Below are 19,078 nucleotides of genomic sequence, written 5' to 3'. Positions count from 1 at the left end.
TAGGATAACTATCCTTGACAAATACTCACTACACTTTACCTATAATCACTCTATTGATGAAGTAGCACTATTTTAGAGGAATGTAATGTGCAGCTCTGGGCACTAGAGAGCGACAATGTGCTTGTGTCATATTTGTCCAAATATCAAAGAGAGCACATCTCATGAAATACTCTCACACAAACACAACAAAAGCAGTAAATGACAGACAAACTAACACAGAGAATGGTGTGATTTAATATTTAATAACAAATGATATTTGGAACATTTGAATGAGCTTCAAGATGCTGTTGGTGATCAAAATGGCCGACAATCCCTGATGGAAAAAACAGCATATGCTGGTATGGTATGTTTTGTTGCTGGTATTGCTGGTCTGAGTGCTAATCCTGACCATTAAGATAGCAAAACCAACATACCAGCAACAAAACGCACCTAACCAGCATATGCTGTTTTTTCAGCAGTGACAACAACGAAAGATACAAAGTAGAATAACTACAAAATATTAAATTGAAAGAAAACCAAAAAGTGCAAGTAAATCAGCATGAGTTCTGACAACTCTAGAAGATACAACACCGGCTTTTGTTCTTGGGGACATTTTCATACACAGCATCTGTGTTTTCTGATTTCTGCAAGGAAAAAACAAACTCAGTCAGAAATCTTGATCTAGCAGCAGAATTGTTAGTTCAATGTGGTACTACCTCAACCAAAATAGCATTATTTAACAACTTTATGAATGCATATGCAACATATTTTACTTCAGTGTGACATTTTAAAATCCCAGTAAAACTTAAATTATTATTTATACATAATTTTCATACCAAGGGTTGGTCTTTAACATGATGGTGATTATTTGTCTTGCTATACTTAGGTTCTTTCAAAAAAATAAATAAAAAAGGTATTAAAAACAAATGTATTTGTATGCCACCTAGTGTACAGAAACCGTCGCTGCATTTCAGATTTGTTGAGCATTGGGGCAGCAGGTGAATGTCATCATAACACAAAATAGTTCGATTTGTTTAATGTGTAAATCCTAAATACTGATTTCTTTTTGAAGAACCACTGCTGCTACAGAGCAGATGTTAAAGGAAATGACATCAGTCACAGTTCGTCAAAACCGTTACCCCATCAAACATTATAAAATCTAAAGTTTGTCACAGCAGCCTCTGACAATGGTTGACTGACACAAAAGCAACAAACACTAGTTAAAACGCGTCGACAAAACAACTAACGACGGCTTAAAGGTGCACATCACTTCAGAATAAACAACACAGCAGCTTCAGCTCGAAGCCACCAGCACAGGTAAAATAGTCTAGTCAACATTTTTGTGTCTTTTTAATATTTAATTGTAAGCTACAACTAAGCTCATAACGCCAAATGAAAGTGATAGACGCAATAACTCGACAAAATCTTGACTGAACGATAAAACTTAACGCTTTTAAGTTGTAATGGATTAGACCAGTGTTGTCTGTTTTATTATGGCATTGTAAGATTTCATATTCAATTCGGTTGTAAATTTTTAACCTTTTAGTGCCACACAGGGTTTAGTCTTGTGTACTGGAATGGTAACCAGATTCGTGAACTGAAAAATGCAACGTTTTGCTAGGTTTCCGGGTTAAACGACATGTTTCCTGGAAATGTGCAGCAGAGTTTGAGATGTGTTTTTGGTGGGTGTGCCCAAAAAGTGTCAGCCCAATCAGCAGTGAAGTGAATGTAAAACACGAGCTATTAAAGAGACAGCTCGCAAAATGGGTACAAGAGTAAGTATTTGCACGTTTATTTACATTAAAATCAGAATAAGTGAAATAAGAACATATGAAGAGTCCAGATGCAAAAACCTTGAAAATGCTGTCTGAAATTTTCTTCCAAAATGAACATTTTAATCAGTAAAATAACTTTTACAGCAAAGAATACGTCTTTTTTTTAAATTGTTTTCAAAGTGAAATAACTCAGTATAAACAAAGGAGGCTAAGAAAAATGTTCATTTTTGATGGAAATTTCAGACGGCACCTAGAGGTTTTTGCATATTAACTCTTCATATATAAATCTAGAACTTTTTATAGGCTTTAGTTTGTCTGCAAATGTTGAGCACAATAATTAGTTTCTGCTTCCCTTTACTCGATTGTGATGTTCTCTTTTATTCTCGGTGGTAAAGGGAGGGATGGTAACATCAAGTGTATTTTGTGGTTCTAAAAGTGTATTTATAGTGATTCAAATGGGGGAATGCCCCTCCTAGCTGCTAGACACTTGTGTCATCGAAACATGGTGTTCAATGCACCACCATTTCCATTTAAAAACACTTTTTGTGGGGGCTAATTGCAACCCAAATAAATAAAAAAAATTACCAAAATTTTGGCTCACAACTTATTTTTGGTACTGAGATGACACTGTAACCAGCTACCTTTTTATAATTTGCTATTCCTGAATGATTTAATGTTAAACCATTGCCTTGTGTTTTCACAGAGCAAGTTATTTAAGTGCCGTCTGCTTATTAAAATGTTATATTGATGAATATAAGTCAATAAAATTAACTCAAGATGGCCAGGTGCAATGTTTTGCTTTTATTTTACTCAGTCCCTAACAATGTTTTATGACAAAATTCCCAAACAAATGAAATTGTTGGTGATCTACATCAACAAAATCGCTCAAATAAAAAGTGGCCTGTTGTTCCAGCATCCAAATTATGAGCAAGATTTACAAGTTAGCTGTAAGATATTCTCTTTTATACAAGCTAAGTCTTTTGTGAATTATACTTTGAGGGTGTCACAATGGCGCAGTGGGTAGCAGGATGGCCTTACAGCAAGAAGAACGCTAGTTCGAGCCTCGGCTCTGTGAGTTTGCATGTTCTTCCCATGTTGGCGTGGGTTTCCTTTAGGTGCTCTGATTTCCCACACAGTCCAAAGACATGCGCTATAGGTGAACTGAATAAGCTAAACTGGCCGTAGTGTATGTTTGTGAAAGAGTGTGTATGGATGTTTCCCAGTGTTAGGTTGCAGCTGGAAGGTCATCCGCTGCATAATTCACTTTCTTTTCAGCTTAGTCACTATTAATTTGGGGTTTCCACAGCAGAATCAACTTATTCAGCACGTTTTATGCAGCGGATGCCCTTCCAGCTGCAACCTATCTCTGGGAAACATCCATACACACTCATTCACACTCATACACTATGGACAATTTAGTCTACCCAATTCACCTGTACCACATGTGTTTGGACTGTGGGGGAAACCGGAACACCCGAAAGAAACCCACGCGAACACGAAGAGAACATACAAACTTCACACAGAAACGCCAACTGACCCAGACGAGCGACCTTCTTGCTGTGAGGTGAACACTAGTGTTCACTGACCGTCTGATGTACATTTTACACACAACTTTAAACTGTAATCACATAAACCATCTGCAACACCTCCAGCAACAACTTCATCAATGATCTCACCTTATTTCGTGTTTTAGGATCACACTTCGCTGAACGATTCCTCTCTTGACCTGTTTTTCTCCATTTCTTGCAGCGCATCACGGTGATGAATACAATCAGAAATGCAGCGGCGCAGAGGAATGCGATGTTAAATACAGGTAGATCATCTGTGATGAACAAAATCAGTCATTAGTCAGACTGAATCTGATAATATACAATGGATACAGAAAGTATTCAGACCTCTTTGATATTTTCACTCTGTTATATTTCAGCCATTTGCTAAAATCAAGTTCATTTATTCCTCATTAATGTACACACAGCACCCCATATTGACAGAAGAGCACAGAATTGTTGACATTTTTGCAGATTTATTAAAACAGAAAAATTGAAATATCTCACGGTCATAAGTATTCAGACCCTTTGCTTTGACTCTCATCTCTGTTTAATTATACTGATTGGACTTGATTAGGAAAGCCACACACTTGTCTATATAAGACCTTACAGCTCACAATGCTTGTTAGAGCAAATGAGAATCATGAGGTTAAATGGAAGATGTTTGGGACGACCAGAACCCTTACTAGAACCAAACTGAGCTCAAACTGGGGAGAACAGCCTTGGTGAGAGATGTAAAGAAGAACCCAACGATTACTGTAGCTGAGCTCCAATAATGCGGAAAAATGTAGAAAGTCAACCATCACTGCAGCCCTCCACCAGTCAGGGCTTTATGGCAGAGTGGCCTGATGGAAGCCTCTCCTCAGTGCAAGAGACATAAAAGACTGCATGGAGTTTGCTAAAATGGCGAGAAATAAGATTCTCTGTTAGATATGGGACGATAACCGTTTTCAAGATATACCGCAGTTTGGAAAAGTTAATATTTTAAAACCGGCAAATTTTTCTGCTATGCCGTTCCTAAGGTATGTGTAAGATTTTTTGTGAACAACAGTATCGCCAGCAGAAAAGATCTCCAAGGATTTCGTTTAAAATTGTACTGAAATCTGTGTTTTTGAAACAAATGAAGACAGCAGAATGATTGATTCAATGATTTATTTGAATTATTTAGCCTGGCATCCCAACAGCCATACATTATAAGATATTAATATTAGGTTAGATGTAGGTCGTGACTTCAGGTGACCAAAATTCAATGTCTAGCCAGCATCTAAGGACAACATTAATTTGACGTCCAATAACGAATTAGATTTTAGGTTGTGTTAGAAAGTGACCAGATTCCAATGTCGAGCCAACATCTTATACAATTGTCAAATTGACGTCAAATACTGACATTTATTTGTCAGGTATGGCAACCAAAATTCAACGTCTCATAGACGTCATAGTGGTAATGTCCACACTTCGTCAAGCTGTAATATCATTAGACGTTGATAATTGGTTAAATTTAGGTTGTGTTAGAAAGTGACCAAATTCCAATGTCGAGCCAACATCTTAAACCAACGTCATATTGACGTCAAATACTGACATTTATTTGTCAGGTATGGCAAGCAAAATCTAACGTCTGATAGACGTCATAGTGGTGACATCCACACATCATCAAGCTGTAACATCATTAGACGTTGATATTTGGTTAATTTTAGTTTCTGTTAGAAAGTGACCAAATTCCAATGTCGAGCCAACATCTTATACCATTGTCATATTGACGTCAAATACTGACATTTATTTGTCAGGTATGGCAACCAAAATTCAACGTCTTATAGACGTCATAGTGGTAATGTCCACACTTCGTCAAGCTGTAATATCATTAGACGTTGATATTTGTTTGAATTTACGTTTTGATAAGAACCCAATTTTCAATTTCAAACAAAATACAACATCCCCTGTTGGGGTACAATGCCAATTTAACGTCATGTTGATGTTCTGTGCCAGATGGGGTGTTTACTATTCCAAAATATTTTAAATGTTTCTCAAAACAAAATATATGATGTTCAAAGTGGAAAAAGTTTTAGTTGTTTTACCCCAAAGTTTACAAAGAATATAGTTTAGAGCAGTAATCACAATACTGTGAATCTGTGATATTTTTATCCAAGGTTACCATAACGTCAGAATCTTAAACCGGTCCATGCCTACTCTCTGGTCTGATGAGACCAAGATAGACCATTTTGGTCTTAAATCTAAGAGTTATGTGCAGAGAAAATCAGGCACTGCTCATCACCTGTCTAATACAGTCCCAACAGTGAAGCATGGTGGTGGTAGCTTCATTCTGTGGAAGTGTTTTTCATCTGCAGGGCCAGAACGACTGGTGTCAATCATGGGAAAGATATCCTGAGAGATATCCTGAATGAAAACCTTCTCCAGAGTGCTCAGGACCTCAGACTTAAGCCTGGTTTATACTTCTGCGTGAAGTGACCGCCGCAACTCACGGCGCAGGCAACGCGCGCAACTGTGCATTAATACTTCTGCGCACTGTCTCCGTTGGTCTGCATTAACACTTCCGAAACGCTAGTGGGCAGTGAGGTGTTAATGTTCCTCTGTGTCGAGTTTCTTCGCTTCTGTTTTGCTATTCTGAACACTTCCTGGATGTACAAGTGACTCAAACTCGCTCATTTTGAGGCAGGAACCGGCGGACGCGCAACAACTTTAACTATGAGGTAAACACAAAACAAAACTTTCCATCCGGAACTCCTTCACGGGACTCCACACTTGTAAACAATCGCTCGCGGCATTCGCGCGGCTCTCGGTCCCGCCCAGACTCGTCGGCGCTAGCAAGCCGACCAATCACAGAGCTTGCGCTACGCGTTGTTGCGACGTGTAGTTACAATTTTTGAGAGGTGCACGTCAGTGACGGCGACGGCCACGGCGAAGGGCCGTAGCATACGCCGGCGTTTGACGCAGAAGTATAAATCAGCCTTTAGCTGAAGGTTTACCTTCCAACAAAACAATGACCCTAAGCACACAGCTAAAATAAGGTTTCACAACAACTCTGTGACTGTTCTCGAATGGCCCAGCCAGAGCTCTGACTTAAACCCAATTGAGCATCTCTGAAGAGACCTAAAAATGGCTGTCCACCAATGTTTACCAACCAATCAGACAGAACTAGAGAGGATCTACAAGGAGGAATGGCGGAGGATCCCCAAAGCCAGGTTGCTTTATCTTTCCTAAAAAGACTTATGGCTGTATTACATCAAAAGTGTGCATCTACTAAATACCAACCAAACTGTCTAAATACTCAGGATTTAAGATATTTCAGTTTTTCTTTTTTAATAAATCTGCAAAAATGTGAACAATCCTGTGTTTTTCTGACAATATGGGGTGCTGTGTGTATTAATAAGGAAAAAAATACCTTAAATGATTTAAGCAAATGGCTGCATTATAACAAAGAGTGAAAAATATAAGGGGGTCTGAATACTTTCCGTACCCACTGTAGGCTTTATTGTTGGTAATGTATACCTTCACATGGTTGACAGAGTGTGTTGACGTCCAGATGTGTGGTCTGGTTGCTGATGGTGTTGTTGATCACACAGCTGTAGGTGTTTTTATCCTGATATTCCACCTCCAGAGGTAGAGAGAGACTGATGCTGAGATCAGACACACTGATGCTGGACAATACACTGTTTCCTTTGTACCAGGAGAGACTCACAGCGCTCACATTCACCACTGAACACAACACTGAACAATAATGCACTGATGAAGATGAGGAGAAAGAACACTGTGACGAGTTGAGGTGAGGAACAGGCAGACGAGCTTCAAAACCCAAGACAGTAATGAATTATTAGTTGAGTATTTAGTGTTAAAGGAGTGTAAATAGCCAAATGTAAGAATGTTTACTCACCATAGACAGAAACACTGAATATTTTTGACATCAATTTAACACCATTTATCTCAAGCTGATATTCTCCAGCATGTTTAGATTCGATGTTTGTGATGGTCAAAGATGCAGTCTGTCTGTCCACCTTCAGTCTGTCTCTGAATCTCCCATCATTTGTGGAGAATAATACGTTTTTAATGCTTATTTTAGCTATGAGAGAGTTTTCGGCTACAAATTTCCATGTTACATCATCATCTATATCTATTACACTAACATCAGTGTTTAAAGTGACTGAATCTCCCTCCATCACTGAGACGGACTCACCAAAAACACCTAGAAAACATGAAGAGGTATTAAGACTTGTTTATATTAGAACTCAGCTGTAGATTTGTAATGTACATGTAAACTAAATAACCATTTCAACAACAACAGAGACACAAATACATGATAACCTCATCTTTATATATATATATATATATATATATATATATATATATATATATATATATATATATATATATATATATATATATGTATATGTATATGTATATATATATATATATATATATATATATATATATATATATATATATATATATATATAACTATATATCACTGGCCACTTAATAAAGTACACCTTACTATGATAGCATCACACATGGTCCGTTATCCTGCATCAGAAGATGGGTACACTGTGGTCATAAAGGGATGGACATGGGCAACGACAATAGTCAGGAAGGCTGTGGCATTGACATGATGCTTAATTGGTACTAATGAGCCCAAAGTGTGCCAAGAAAATATCTCACACACCATTACACCCCCACCACCAGCCTAAACTGTTGATACAAGGCAGGATGTTTCCATGCTTTCATGTTGTTGATGCCAAATTCTGACCCTACCATCCGAATGTGGCAGCAGAAATTGAGACTCATCAGACCAGGCAACGTTTTTCCAATCTTCTGTTGTCCAATTTTGTTGAGCCTATGTGAATTGTAGCCTCAGTTTCCTGTTCAGGAAACCTGGTGTGGTCTTCTGCTGCTGTAGCCCATCCGCCTCAAGGTTGGACGTTTTGTGCATTCAGAGATGCTCTTCTGCAGACCTCAGTTGTAACGAGTGGTCAATTGAGTGTTGGAATATTAAATCAATTCCATGCGTGTTCATGAAAAAAGGTCAGGAGAGGTTTTTCTTCAATGTCAAAAATCATAACAATTTATTGGATACAAATGAATAATTCGATTCACAGAATTCTGTTATCCTCAGTGCAATGCAGAAGTTACATTAAGGAGGTGCGCAGCCACTTTCTTTTCCCGACTTCAACTTATATAGGCAGCTGATATTAACAGGTGGAGTTTAATGAAATTCGTCATTTGTCAGTCATTGTTCAGTCCTCCATTGGCCGCACCCCAGAAATACTTCCTCTTTTTCTACAAATTTTCTGCACAAAAAAAAAAAAAAAAAAGCAAACAACTTTCTGTGCTCCTTGTTCAGTTTTAACACCTCTCTTCAGACAGGAAGATTCTGCAGAGCTGAATTTAACTTTGGACCCGCATTTTTCTACTTCTGCAAAAATGCTAATTAGTATGCACAGCACTCACACACAACAGTAGAAGTTCAGTTAATATATGACCCTTACATGGCCAATAAAAAGTAATTGTTTGATTATAAATAAATAAATAAATAAATAAATAAATAAATAAATAAATAAATAAATAAATAAATAAATAATTAATTAATTAATTAAAAAATGATTCCTATTTTCCAACATCAGTTACTGTTGCCTTTCTATCAGCTCGAACCAGTCTGGCCATTCTCCTCTGACCTCTGGCTTAACAAGGCATTTGCGCCTACAGAAATGCCACTCACTAGAGATTTTCTCTTTTTCTGACCATTCTCTGTAAAACCTAGAGATGGTTGTGCGTGAAAATCCCAATAGATCAGTAGTTCCTGAAATACTCAGACCAGCCCTACTGGCACCAGCCATTATGTCATGTTCAAAGTCACTTAAATCACCTTTCTTCCCCATTCTGATGCTTGGGTTGAACTGCAGCAGATTGTCTTGACCATGTCTACATACCTAAATGCATTAAATTGCTGCAATGTAATTGGCTGATTGGAAATTTGAGTTAACAAGCAGTTGGTCGCTGGATGTAAAATATATATATATATAAAAAAAAAAAAAAAATATATATATATATATATATATATATATATATATATATATAGTAGAAAAGCAGCCTAAAAATATTTCAACAGCTCAATTCAATGATTTTGACTTTCAAAGCCTCCACATGCAGATCATAACCAGAAACATTTACAAATTATTAGTGGATCTCACAAGCAGTAGATGAGAATTCACTTGAGCTCATGAATGGAAAGAAATGCTATAATAACTTACCAGCGCAACATCTCCAGAACAAGCAATACAAAACAAACATCTGAAACATGTTCTTCAACAGTTCTGCTTCACTTAAAGACCTCCCGCTCCAAACACTGAAGATGGTGTGTGTGTGTGGGTGTGTGTGTGTTTATGAATCCTCTCACAAGCGTTTGACCCTCCTATTGCTTTTTATACAGTGACCTTTATAATTGGACTAAAGTTTTCTGGTCGATGGAAATATTTAGTATTTTTAGTTTATGCTAATAGAATAACATGTTTTTTTTGATGATGATGATGATTTTCTGACTGTTGAATGGCCAAATGCAGATACTATGTGTTCGATGAACTATATTTCATAACAAAAATTGCAAAAATGTTTTTTGTTCTTTGTATTTTTTGTCTCGTTTCTAGCCCAAATATCAAAAAATCCTTAAACCAAAAGGCCTATTCTAGACAAGCTAGATGTATCCTCTTGTTTTAAGAAATTGTATGACAGAATTAAGTGAGTTTTACCTTAAAACAAGCTAAATAATCTGCCAATAAGATAAATGAAATAATCGTATGCCAAAGCAGAAAACAATATTATTTTTGTTTGTTTAACTTAATTTTGGTATATTATTTCTGAAAACAAGATTTGAAAAAATTCAGATATTTGGACTAGACATTAAAGCGTGGTGTGTGGAAATATCACATTGACGTTGGCACCTCACAGAAGCAAGTTTCCTGAGGTTCATCCTCTGAGTCAAACTGAAAGCAGTTGACTTTGTGAACTGTGGGCTGATCTATTTGGTGGGCTGACAACCTGCATTGGGGGGCTTCAAAGGAAGTATTAAGAGCTTGCAGGTGAAGTGTCTCTTTCTGCTATGCACAGCTATATCTCTGTATTCAACATTTGTAATAACAGTACAACGATATGATCAGTTTTCACTTTGAATGGCTTTAAAGACTGCCCATTTTTTGTTTGTGTGTTGACTCTCTCTATTAGATTCAGCTTTTTGTGCATTTTTGTGGTTTTCAATTACCCACATTAGCATTTCTCACAAAAGATTGTTTAAAGATGTGTTACTAGTGAACTCCTAGCATTTGCAAGGCACCCTGCCTTGGTGGCCTTTTAGTACCCTTAAAAAACCCTTGCAGCTGCATTTAACCCTTTCATTAAGCTACCAGTGCTGAGCAACCTCCAAACTGAGAGATGAGGTTGAGAAGGTCTTTAGTCAGGTAAATAAGGTGCCCAAAAGTAAATGGATGTGTCAAGCTTTTATCATCATACTCGAAAAGTCTTTGAGTGAATTTGTTGTATTTTTATAGAATTTTGACAAAAAATAATTAAGTTAATCTGTTTTGAAATTACCAAAAATTCTTGGTTCCCAGAACATTTTAGAGTGGTTATTTCAAAACTAACCTAAAATAACCTACACCGAAAGATCCCTCATGGTTATTTTTAGGTTATTTAGAAACATTATTTTGAATAAAATAAACCTAACCTTTTTATTTAAAAATAACCAATCTGCAATGATCTGGAAATTTATTAAAAAAAAATTAAACCTAAAAAGAAAGACCCCTCAACCTGAGCACATTCAATCTGTCACACAACTGCTGAAATATACCTGTGGCTGTTGTGTGTATGGCCGAGCGTTAAACTTACACTCAATTATTCGTCCATAGAGTATACACAGTCAAACTCTAGCTTTTGCTTTGTTACTTTTAAATACCGAAAGGGAAGTTTAAATTGCTACAAAAGTACTACAAATAATAGACATAATATTAATTATTTTTCTGTCTTTACAAATTATGGTGTAAGCTGTTTGGATAACTTTCTTAGACTTTACTGGCAATTGTTCTTCTCAATATCTTTATTTTATTAAACTATAACAAAGAGGGAAAAAGTATGCATATAATTACATTTACTTTAACATGTTCAATTCAACCAGCTTGATATTAACATTTTACTAATGTAGTTTTTATACAAATCTTAACAAAGATATAAGTAAAATCTGTTAAATGAGGCCATTTGTATTAAATATTATAAAAAATGCTTTACTGTTATAATCAGTCTCTATTGATTAAGTAGCACAATTATAGAGAAATGTAATGTTCAGCTTTGGGCACTAGAGAGCGACAATGTGCTTGTGTCATATTTGTCCAAATATGCAGGAGAGCACATCTCGTGATAAACAAACACAACAAAAGCGGTACATGACAGACAAATGAGTCCAGAGAATGGTGTGATTTCATATTTAATAACAAATGATATTTGGAACATCTGAATGAGCTTATGGATGCTCTTAGTGAACAAAATGAGCGACAACCACACTAAAAGATACAAAGAATGAAAACAAAATATTAAATTGAAAGAAAACCAAAAAGTGCAAGTAAAACAGCATGAGTTCTGACAACCACAAAATATACAATCACCGGCTTTTGTTTTTGGGGACATTTTCATACACAGCATTCGTCTTGTCTGATTTCTGCAAGGAAAAACAAACTCAGTCAGAAATCTTGATAATGCAGCAGAATTGTTAGTTCAATGTAAGATTATCTCTCAACCAAAACAAAATTATTTAATAACTTTATGAACGCATATGCAACATATTTTACTTCAGTATGACATTTTAAAATCTGAAATCATTTTTTATATATAATTTTTACTCCAAAGGTTGTTTTTTAACACAAAGCTGCTTGTTGTTGCCTGAAAATGATGGTGATTATTTGTCTGCTCTAATTAGGTTCTATAAAAAAAGTTGCTTGTCTGCCACCTAGTGTACAGAAAACGCCACTACCTTTCAGATTTTGATTGGGGCAGCAAGTGAATGTAATGACACAGAATAACTCGATTTTTTATGTGCAAATTCCTAACATTGATTTATTTTTTGAAGAACCACTGCTGCTACAGAGCAGATGCTACAGGAAATGACATCAGTCATAGTTCGTCACAACCGTTACCTCATCAAACATTTTAGATGTAAAGCTCGTCACAGCAGCCTCAGAGCTGAGAATGGTTGACTTTGACACAAAAGCAACAAAAAAACTTGTTAAAACGCGTCGACAAAACAACTAACGACTACTTAAAGGTGCACAGCATGAATTAGCATGAACACAGCAGCTTCAGCTCGAGGCCAGACTCCAGCACAGGTAAACTATTGTAGTCAACAATTCTGTGTCTTTTTAAGGTTTAAATAGGCTACAACCAACATCATAACACCTAATAAAAGTAATAGACGCAATAACTCGACACAATCTTGACTGAACGGTGTTAAGTTCTGATGAATTCAATATTGAACACTACTGTCTGTTTTAATGTGACACTAACTCTTTATATTCATTTCGGTTGTAAGTTGTTCACCTTTTAGTTCTACACAGGGTTTAGTCTTGTGTACTGGAATGGTAAGAGATTCGTGAACTGAAAAAAAGCAACGTTTTGCTAGGTTTCCGGGTTGAGTGACATGTTTCCTGGAAATGATGTGCAGCAGGGTTTGAGATGCTCTTTCTCGTTTGGTGGGTGTGCCTAAAAAGTGTCAGCCCAGCTGTGAAGTGCATATAAAACATGAGCTAATAAAGAGACAGCTCGCAAAGTGGGTACAAGAGCAAGAATTGTTTGCACGTTCTATAACATTAAAAGCAGAATAAGTGAGATAAGAAATGAGCATTTTATCAGGCTGTGTGTAGGTTCAGTGATATCACTTTTATGGCAAATAATAATTCATTTTTATGGTCTTTAAAGTGAAATAACTCAATATAAACAAAGGATGCTGAGAAGAAATGTTTATAAATCTAGAACTTTTATAAGCTTTAGTCTGTTTGAATATCATGTATTCAAGTAATTGCAATGTCTTATCATCCATAATGTGATATATAAATATCTATATGTTTTTCTTACATTTATTAGATTAGATTAGATTCAACTTTATTGTCATTACATGTGTACAAGTGCAAGGCAACGAAATGCAGTTTAGGTCTAACAAGCAGTGCAATAGCAGCAAGTGCAGGATACACAGGTATAAGTTATAAAGTACAGTTATAGAAAAACTATGGTGATATTTACAGATGGATGTACCATGAACACTATATACAGGTTGTATTAGCTATGAACAGCATCTAGCGCAAATTCCTTAGAAAAGGATAGGCCTTAGGAAGGTGTGCTAGACACTTATTAATGCAAAAAACAACATACAAATATATAAACATTTTGCTATTGTATTGTGGAATAATACTTTCTTAAACTTTTCTGTGATTTTATATAATGTTAAGTATCAACCACAGTGATCAGTAATGAGCAATAATACACACTATAAAAATTACAAAGCCATACATTCATAACAGTCTCAGAGGTAAGTTGATTGCTCTTTTCATTAAATGTTTATCTTTATATTCTATAATGTGATGCAAATGTTGGATCACAATAATTAGTTTCCGCTTCTCTTTGCTCTATTGTGATGTTCTCTTATTCTGGATAGTAAGGGGATATACAGTAATATTAAGCTTATTTTGCACTTCTAAAAGTGTATTTATAGTGATTTCATATGGAAAAAGAAAAAAAAAACTACACAAACAATGGCCTTCTCAGCTATCAAGAGTATTAACATCATCAACGCACCACCTTTTCCATATAAAAACAAAAACACATTTTTTGTTGTTGCTAAGCGCAGGCTAGATTAAAAAAAAAAAAATCAAAACACAAATTTCCCAAATACTGACTCGCAACTCACTTTTGCCACCAAGATGACTGACAGACAGTATTAATCATGGCTACATGTTTGGAATTTGCTATTCCTGAATTATTTAATATTAAACCAAAGCTTTGTGTTTTCACAGTGCAAGTCTTTTAAGTGCTGTCTGCCTAAACTGTTGCCTACATATATTGATCTGAATTTGGGTCAGTAAAGTTAATCTACTGGATTGCCAGGCACAATGTTTTGCTTTTATTTTACTCAGTCCCCAACAATCTATGACAAAATTTAAAAAAAAAAAAAAAAAAAAACATTGCTAGTGACATCGACTAAATCGCACAAATATAAAGATACCTGTTGTTCCAGTACCCAAATTATAAGCAAGATTTAAAATTTTGCTATAATATTTTCTTTTCTTTTTTTTTACAAGCTAAGCTAGGTGGTTCATTCCTCTGTGGTGACACCTGATAAATAAGTGATTAAGGCTAAGGAAAATTAATATATGGATTACAATCTAAGCTAAATCTTTTATAAATTAACTTTTGAGCAGAATGGTCCCTCGTGTGGGATTGTTGTTTCTGTGCCGCCCGTTGTTCCGTCCCACATACTGGAATTAGAAAGTAAAGAATGTAGCTAAAATTTCAAACATGGATTTAAAATCGGCCACTGTTCTTAATTGAGACTTATCGCCTCATCATGGAAACTAAATGGAATACAGGGTAAAATTCTAAAGCTGTTCAAAAACTCGAGAGAAACTTGCAGATGAAAGGGTTAAAAATGGAACCCAATATTTTATATTACCATATCTTATAAACCATAAAAGCACAAACTAATTTTTGCCTAAAGCAGTTCCATAAAACTCTTAATGTATGATAGCATAACTTATCATAAATAATATTTTTTGGGGTCTAAAAGTTGAATTTGATAAACACTCAATGGCCACTTTATTAGGTACTACTGCCTTTATTAGGTATTACTGTCCAACTGCTCATTAATGCAAATTTCCAGTCAGACAATCACATGGCAGCAACTCAATGCATTTAGGCATGAAGACATGGTCGAGATGATCTGCTGCAGTTAAAATTGGGCATCAGAATAGGGAAGAAAGGGGATTTAAGTGACTTTGAACTGGGCATGGGTGTTGGTGCCAGACGAGCTGGTCTTAGTATTTCAGAAACGGCAGATCTACTGTAATTTTCATGCACAAACATCTTTACGGTTTACAGAGAATGGTCTGAAAATATCAAGTGAGCGGCAGTTCTGTGGGCACAAATGCCTTGTTGATGCCAGAGGTCAGAGGAGAATGGCCTGACTAGTTCCAGCTGAAAGGCAACAGTAACTCAAATAACCACTCATTACAACCGAGGTCTGCAGAAGAGCATCTTTGAACACAAAACACATCCAACCTTGAGGCGGATGGGCTACAGCAGCAAAAGACCACACCGGGTGCCACTCCTGTCAGCTAAGAACAGGAAACTGAGGCTACAATTCACTATGATTAGAAAAACGTTGTCTGGTCTGAGTCTCGATTTTTGCTTCCACATTCGGATGGTAGGGTCAGAATTTGGCCTCAACAACATGAAAGTATGGATCCATCCTGCCTTGTATCAGCAGTTTAGGCTGCTGCTGGTGGTGTAATGATGTGGGAGATATTTTCTTGTAACACTTGGCCCAGTAGTAACAACTGAGCATCGTGTCAACGCCACAGCCTACCTGAGTATTGTTGCTGACCATGTCTATCTATTTATGATCAGTGTACCCATCTTCTGATGGCTACTTCCAGCAGGATAACTCGCCATGTCATCTCACACTGTTTTATTGAACATGACAATCAGTTCACTGTACTCAAATGGCCTCCACAGTCACCAAATCTCAATCCAGTAGAGCGCCTTTGGGATGTGGTGGAACGGGAGATTCATCTCATTTATGTAGAGCTGAGAAATCTGCAGCAACTGAGTGATGCTATCATGTCAATATGGACCAAAATCTCTGTGGAATGTTTCCAGTACCTACTTGAATCTGTGCCATAAAGGATTAAAGCAGTTCGGATGACAAAATGGGGTCCAACCCGGTACTAGTAAGGTGTACCTAATAAAGTGGCCGGTGAGTGTATTATAAATGCATTTTCTACTAAAAGTGCTCTGATTTCCTACCACTACTGACTTTATTTCTATAGCACTAATCTGCACGAAAGAGTTGACTTGGCTTAAATAAAAGAATAGGTTTGCGAAATGGAAAAAACATACTCGTTATTTAAACTAAAGTGCAAACCCGACGTTTAAATGGAATTTTAAACACGTATAGCTCTTTTCATCTGCCCCTTAACTAGGCCGGCCATAATAACAATGACAGTTGGACCAAAAAACCAAAGTCTGTTCACTGACCGTCTGATGTACATTTCACACACAACTTCAATCAGCAAACTTCAATCACACAAACCGTCTGCAACACGTCCTGCAGCACCTTCATCAATGATCTCACCACTGTTCGTGTTTTAGGATCACACTTCGCTGAACTCTTTCTCTCTTGACCTGTTTTTCTCCATTTCTTGCAGCACATCACGACGATCACTACAATCAGCACAGATGCAGCGGCGCAGAGGAACGCGATGTTAAATACAGGTAGATCATCTGTGATGAGCAAAACCAGTCATTAGACTGACTGAATCTGATAATATAGGCTTGATTATTGGTGACACATACCTGGACATGGCTGACAGTGTGTGTTGATGTCCAGATGTGTGTTCTGGTTGCTGATGGTGTTGTTGATCACACAGCTGTAGGTGTTTATATCCTGATATTCCACCTCCAGAGGTAGAGAGAGACTGATGCTGAGATCAGACACACTGATGCTGGACAATACACTGTTTCCTTTGTACCAGGAGAGACTCACAGCGCTCACATTCACCACTGAACACAACACTGAACAGTTATAATGGGATGTTGAAGATGAGGAGGAAGAACACTGGGAATAGTTTCTGATGATGACAGGAACAGGCAGGCGAGCTGGAAAATAAAAGATAATAAACAGCAACATGAACTGATAATAATAGTCTAATCAGGTTTGATCAGTTCAAACTATAATAAGAATAAATATTACAGCAGCGATGTTAGTTATGAATTGCATTATGGGACCTTGATCCCTTGAGTGACTTACATTGACATGTTTAAATAGTTTTGGACTGATATAGATACTTGGACTTAGTCTCTATTCATCAGGGTTTGCCACAGCGGAATGAACCACCAACTTATCCAGCATATGTTTTACGCAGAGGATGCCCTTCCAGCTGCAACCCAGCACTGGAAACACCCATAAACACTCATTCACACATAGGATCGGCCAATTTAGTTAATCCAATTCACCTATAGCACGTCTTTGAATTGTGGAGGAAACCCACGCTAACACAGGAGAACATGCAAACTCCACACAGAAATGCCAACTGACCCAGCCGAGGCTCGAACTAGCGACCTTCTTGCTGTGAGGCAACAATGCTGAGCCACAGTGTCGCCCTTAAAACAACATATTGTATAAGAAATAATATGTAGGGCTGCGCAATATATCCATTTTAGCAGTGATACTGCAATGCGCACATACAGTAGGCAATGGTCACATCGCAAGATATGCAATGTTGAGTTGTGACAAGTCTTAAGTTGAGTCTGCCCTATTCGGTTTGTGACTGTATGAACATTTCAAGAAAAGTTAATCACAAGAAATTGTACTATTTGTAACTTTAATACCGTAAATAGAGGCCCGTAGCCAGGAGGGGTTCAGGTGGTTTGGAAGACCCATCCTTCACCAACAGAGAATCCAGAAATTGTCCCATGCATGAGCTTATTTGTGCAATTATGACTGCTATGCTATCATAAATAGTGAAAATAATCCATCGAAAAAGTCTTTAGGTCCAAGCAGAGTCCCCTTCTGGCTGTTGATCCGGCGTGACTTCAGCTAATCAGTTTTGGCCAATGCTAACAAATATTCTGCTGTAAGTATACTTTTTTCTCTACTGTATTGTTTTTAAACTGAGAAAAAAAATTCACAGGTAACTTCTTTATAAATCTTAAAGCATATTCCTGAGGCAAAAAAATGAGCAATAAAAAGGTGTGATGCACCAAAATCAGCCTATATTAAATTGATTTGAACACTAGTTTGCCTATTATTGTTATCCATTAATAGAGGCTAGAAAAATTGTGAGGCTTTACATCTATTATTATTATTGTTATTATTATATTTTTATTATTATTATAATGCTTTAAAAGTTTTTTTTTATTCAAATGGCCAATTTCTGCCTAAGAAAGGTTAAATGTGATGGTCAATTTGTTATTTGCCTAATAAATTAAAATAGACTACAGTTTTTAATTTTAAAACTTTAATAGATTCCTGTATTTTTTTTTTAATATGTGATTTAATATGTATTTTAAAAATCAGTATTATTTCACATTTCTTTATTATTAATCTTTAGGAAATGTGTTTAGTATATAAAAAGTGTGGTTCTGATGACCATCCGACAAGCTAATCCAGTAAAAAAAAAGTGCTTAATGTTACTAAAATGCAGTATTTAAATCTCATAATTAAATAGAAAATGAGGCATATAACTGCAAAAAGGTTCACTTTTTGAGAAAATAGAACCACCCCATTTAAAAGGTTGGCTACTGGTTTGAGATACATTTTATTTTATTAATTATAAAATAAAGCTAATGCAGGGCTTTTTCACAATTGATTTTTCCAATTTCTGTACCTGAGTGCAGTTTGAAAAAAAACATAAAGCATCATCACTTCTAATTTGTTTATTATTTTGATGCATGATTCAATTCCCTGTTGCAATCCGTCTGAATTAATGAACACTTTCCAAATAGAGTTATTCAAGGCATCTG

General features: G+C 36.5%; 3 protein-coding genes across 18 annotated transcripts in view; 1 reads left to right on the top strand and 2 right to left on the bottom strand.

Moving 5' to 3' along the window:
• Window positions 1–216: 216 nt before the first annotated feature.
• On the bottom strand, window positions 217–11,064 carry LOC137488901 (uncharacterized). Of its 2 annotated transcripts, none has more exons than XM_073937215.1 (5): window positions 9,559–11,064; window positions 7,188–7,496; window positions 6,806–7,099; window positions 3,431–3,576; window positions 217–623 (listed from the first exon to the last, which is right to left on the bottom strand). In XM_073937215.1, the coding sequence occupies exons 1-5, from the start codon at window positions 9,605–9,607 to the stop codon at window positions 555–557; spliced, it is 867 nt and encodes a 288-aa protein (XP_073793316.1). In that variant the 5' UTR covers window positions 9,608–11,064; the 3' UTR covers window positions 217–554. The 2 variants fall into 2 exon arrangements, with proteins under 2 accessions (XP_073793316.1, XP_068072518.1); XM_068216417.2 differs by lacking the exon at window positions 9,559–11,064 and adding an exon at window positions 7,806–8,459 and having other exon boundaries at window positions 225–623.
• Window positions 11,065–11,759: 695 nt separating this feature from the next.
• The window catches only part of LOC100006557 (uncharacterized), a 43,889-nt gene continuing 36,570 nt past the window's right edge, over window positions 11,760–19,078 (bottom strand). For 8 of the 14 annotated variants that reach the window (XM_017353433.4, XM_073937205.1, XM_073937206.1 and 5 more), the window contains 3 exons: window positions 16,910–17,212; window positions 16,689–16,837; window positions 11,760–12,008 (listed from right to left, as the gene is read on the bottom strand). In XM_017353433.4, coding sequence (XP_017208922.1) covers window positions 11,952–12,008; window positions 16,689–16,837; window positions 16,910–17,212 — 509 coding nt within the window. In that variant the 3' untranslated portion in view covers window positions 11,760–11,951. Of the gene's footprint in view, window positions 12,009–13,302; window positions 16,838–16,909; window positions 17,213–19,078 lie in introns of those variants that run through there. The other 6 variants (XM_001345229.9, XM_068216415.2, XM_068216416.2 and 3 more) reach the window with 2 other exon arrangements.
• si:ch1073-188e1.1 overlaps window positions 12,473–19,078 on the top strand; it is a 74,594-nt gene continuing 67,988 nt past the window's right edge. For both annotated transcript variants that reach the window (XM_021469545.3, XM_073937171.1), the window contains exons 1-2: window positions 12,473–12,672; window positions 16,762–16,828. The gene's annotated coding sequence lies outside the window, so the exon portion shown is untranslated. The remainder of the gene's footprint in view (window positions 12,673–16,761; window positions 16,829–19,078) is intronic.

This window comes from Danio rerio, chromosome 22, assembly GCF_049306965.1.
Source record: "Danio rerio strain Tuebingen ecotype United States chromosome 22, GRCz12tu, whole genome shotgun sequence".
Lineage (NCBI taxonomy): Eukaryota > Metazoa > Chordata > Actinopteri > Cypriniformes > Danionidae > Danio > Danio rerio.
This window is presented reverse-complemented; position numbering and strand designations above follow the sequence as displayed.

What these genes read in the sequence shown, in the direction of transcription:
- LOC137488901 (XM_073937215.1), bottom strand. Translation starts at nt 9,607, where the DNA reads ATGTTTCAGATGTTTGTTTTGTATTGCTTGTTCTGGAGATGTTGCGCT. An exon ending in GTTCTGGAGATGTTGCGCTG is followed by an intron (nt 7,497 to 9,558) that starts GTAAGTTATTAT and finishes CATGTTTTCTAG; the next exon opens with GTGTTTTTGGTGAGTCCGTC. An exon ending in ATCCTAAAACACGAAATAAG is followed by an intron (nt 624 to 3,430) that starts GTGAGATCATTG and finishes TTTTCCTTGCAG; the next exon opens with AAATCAGAAAACACAGATGC.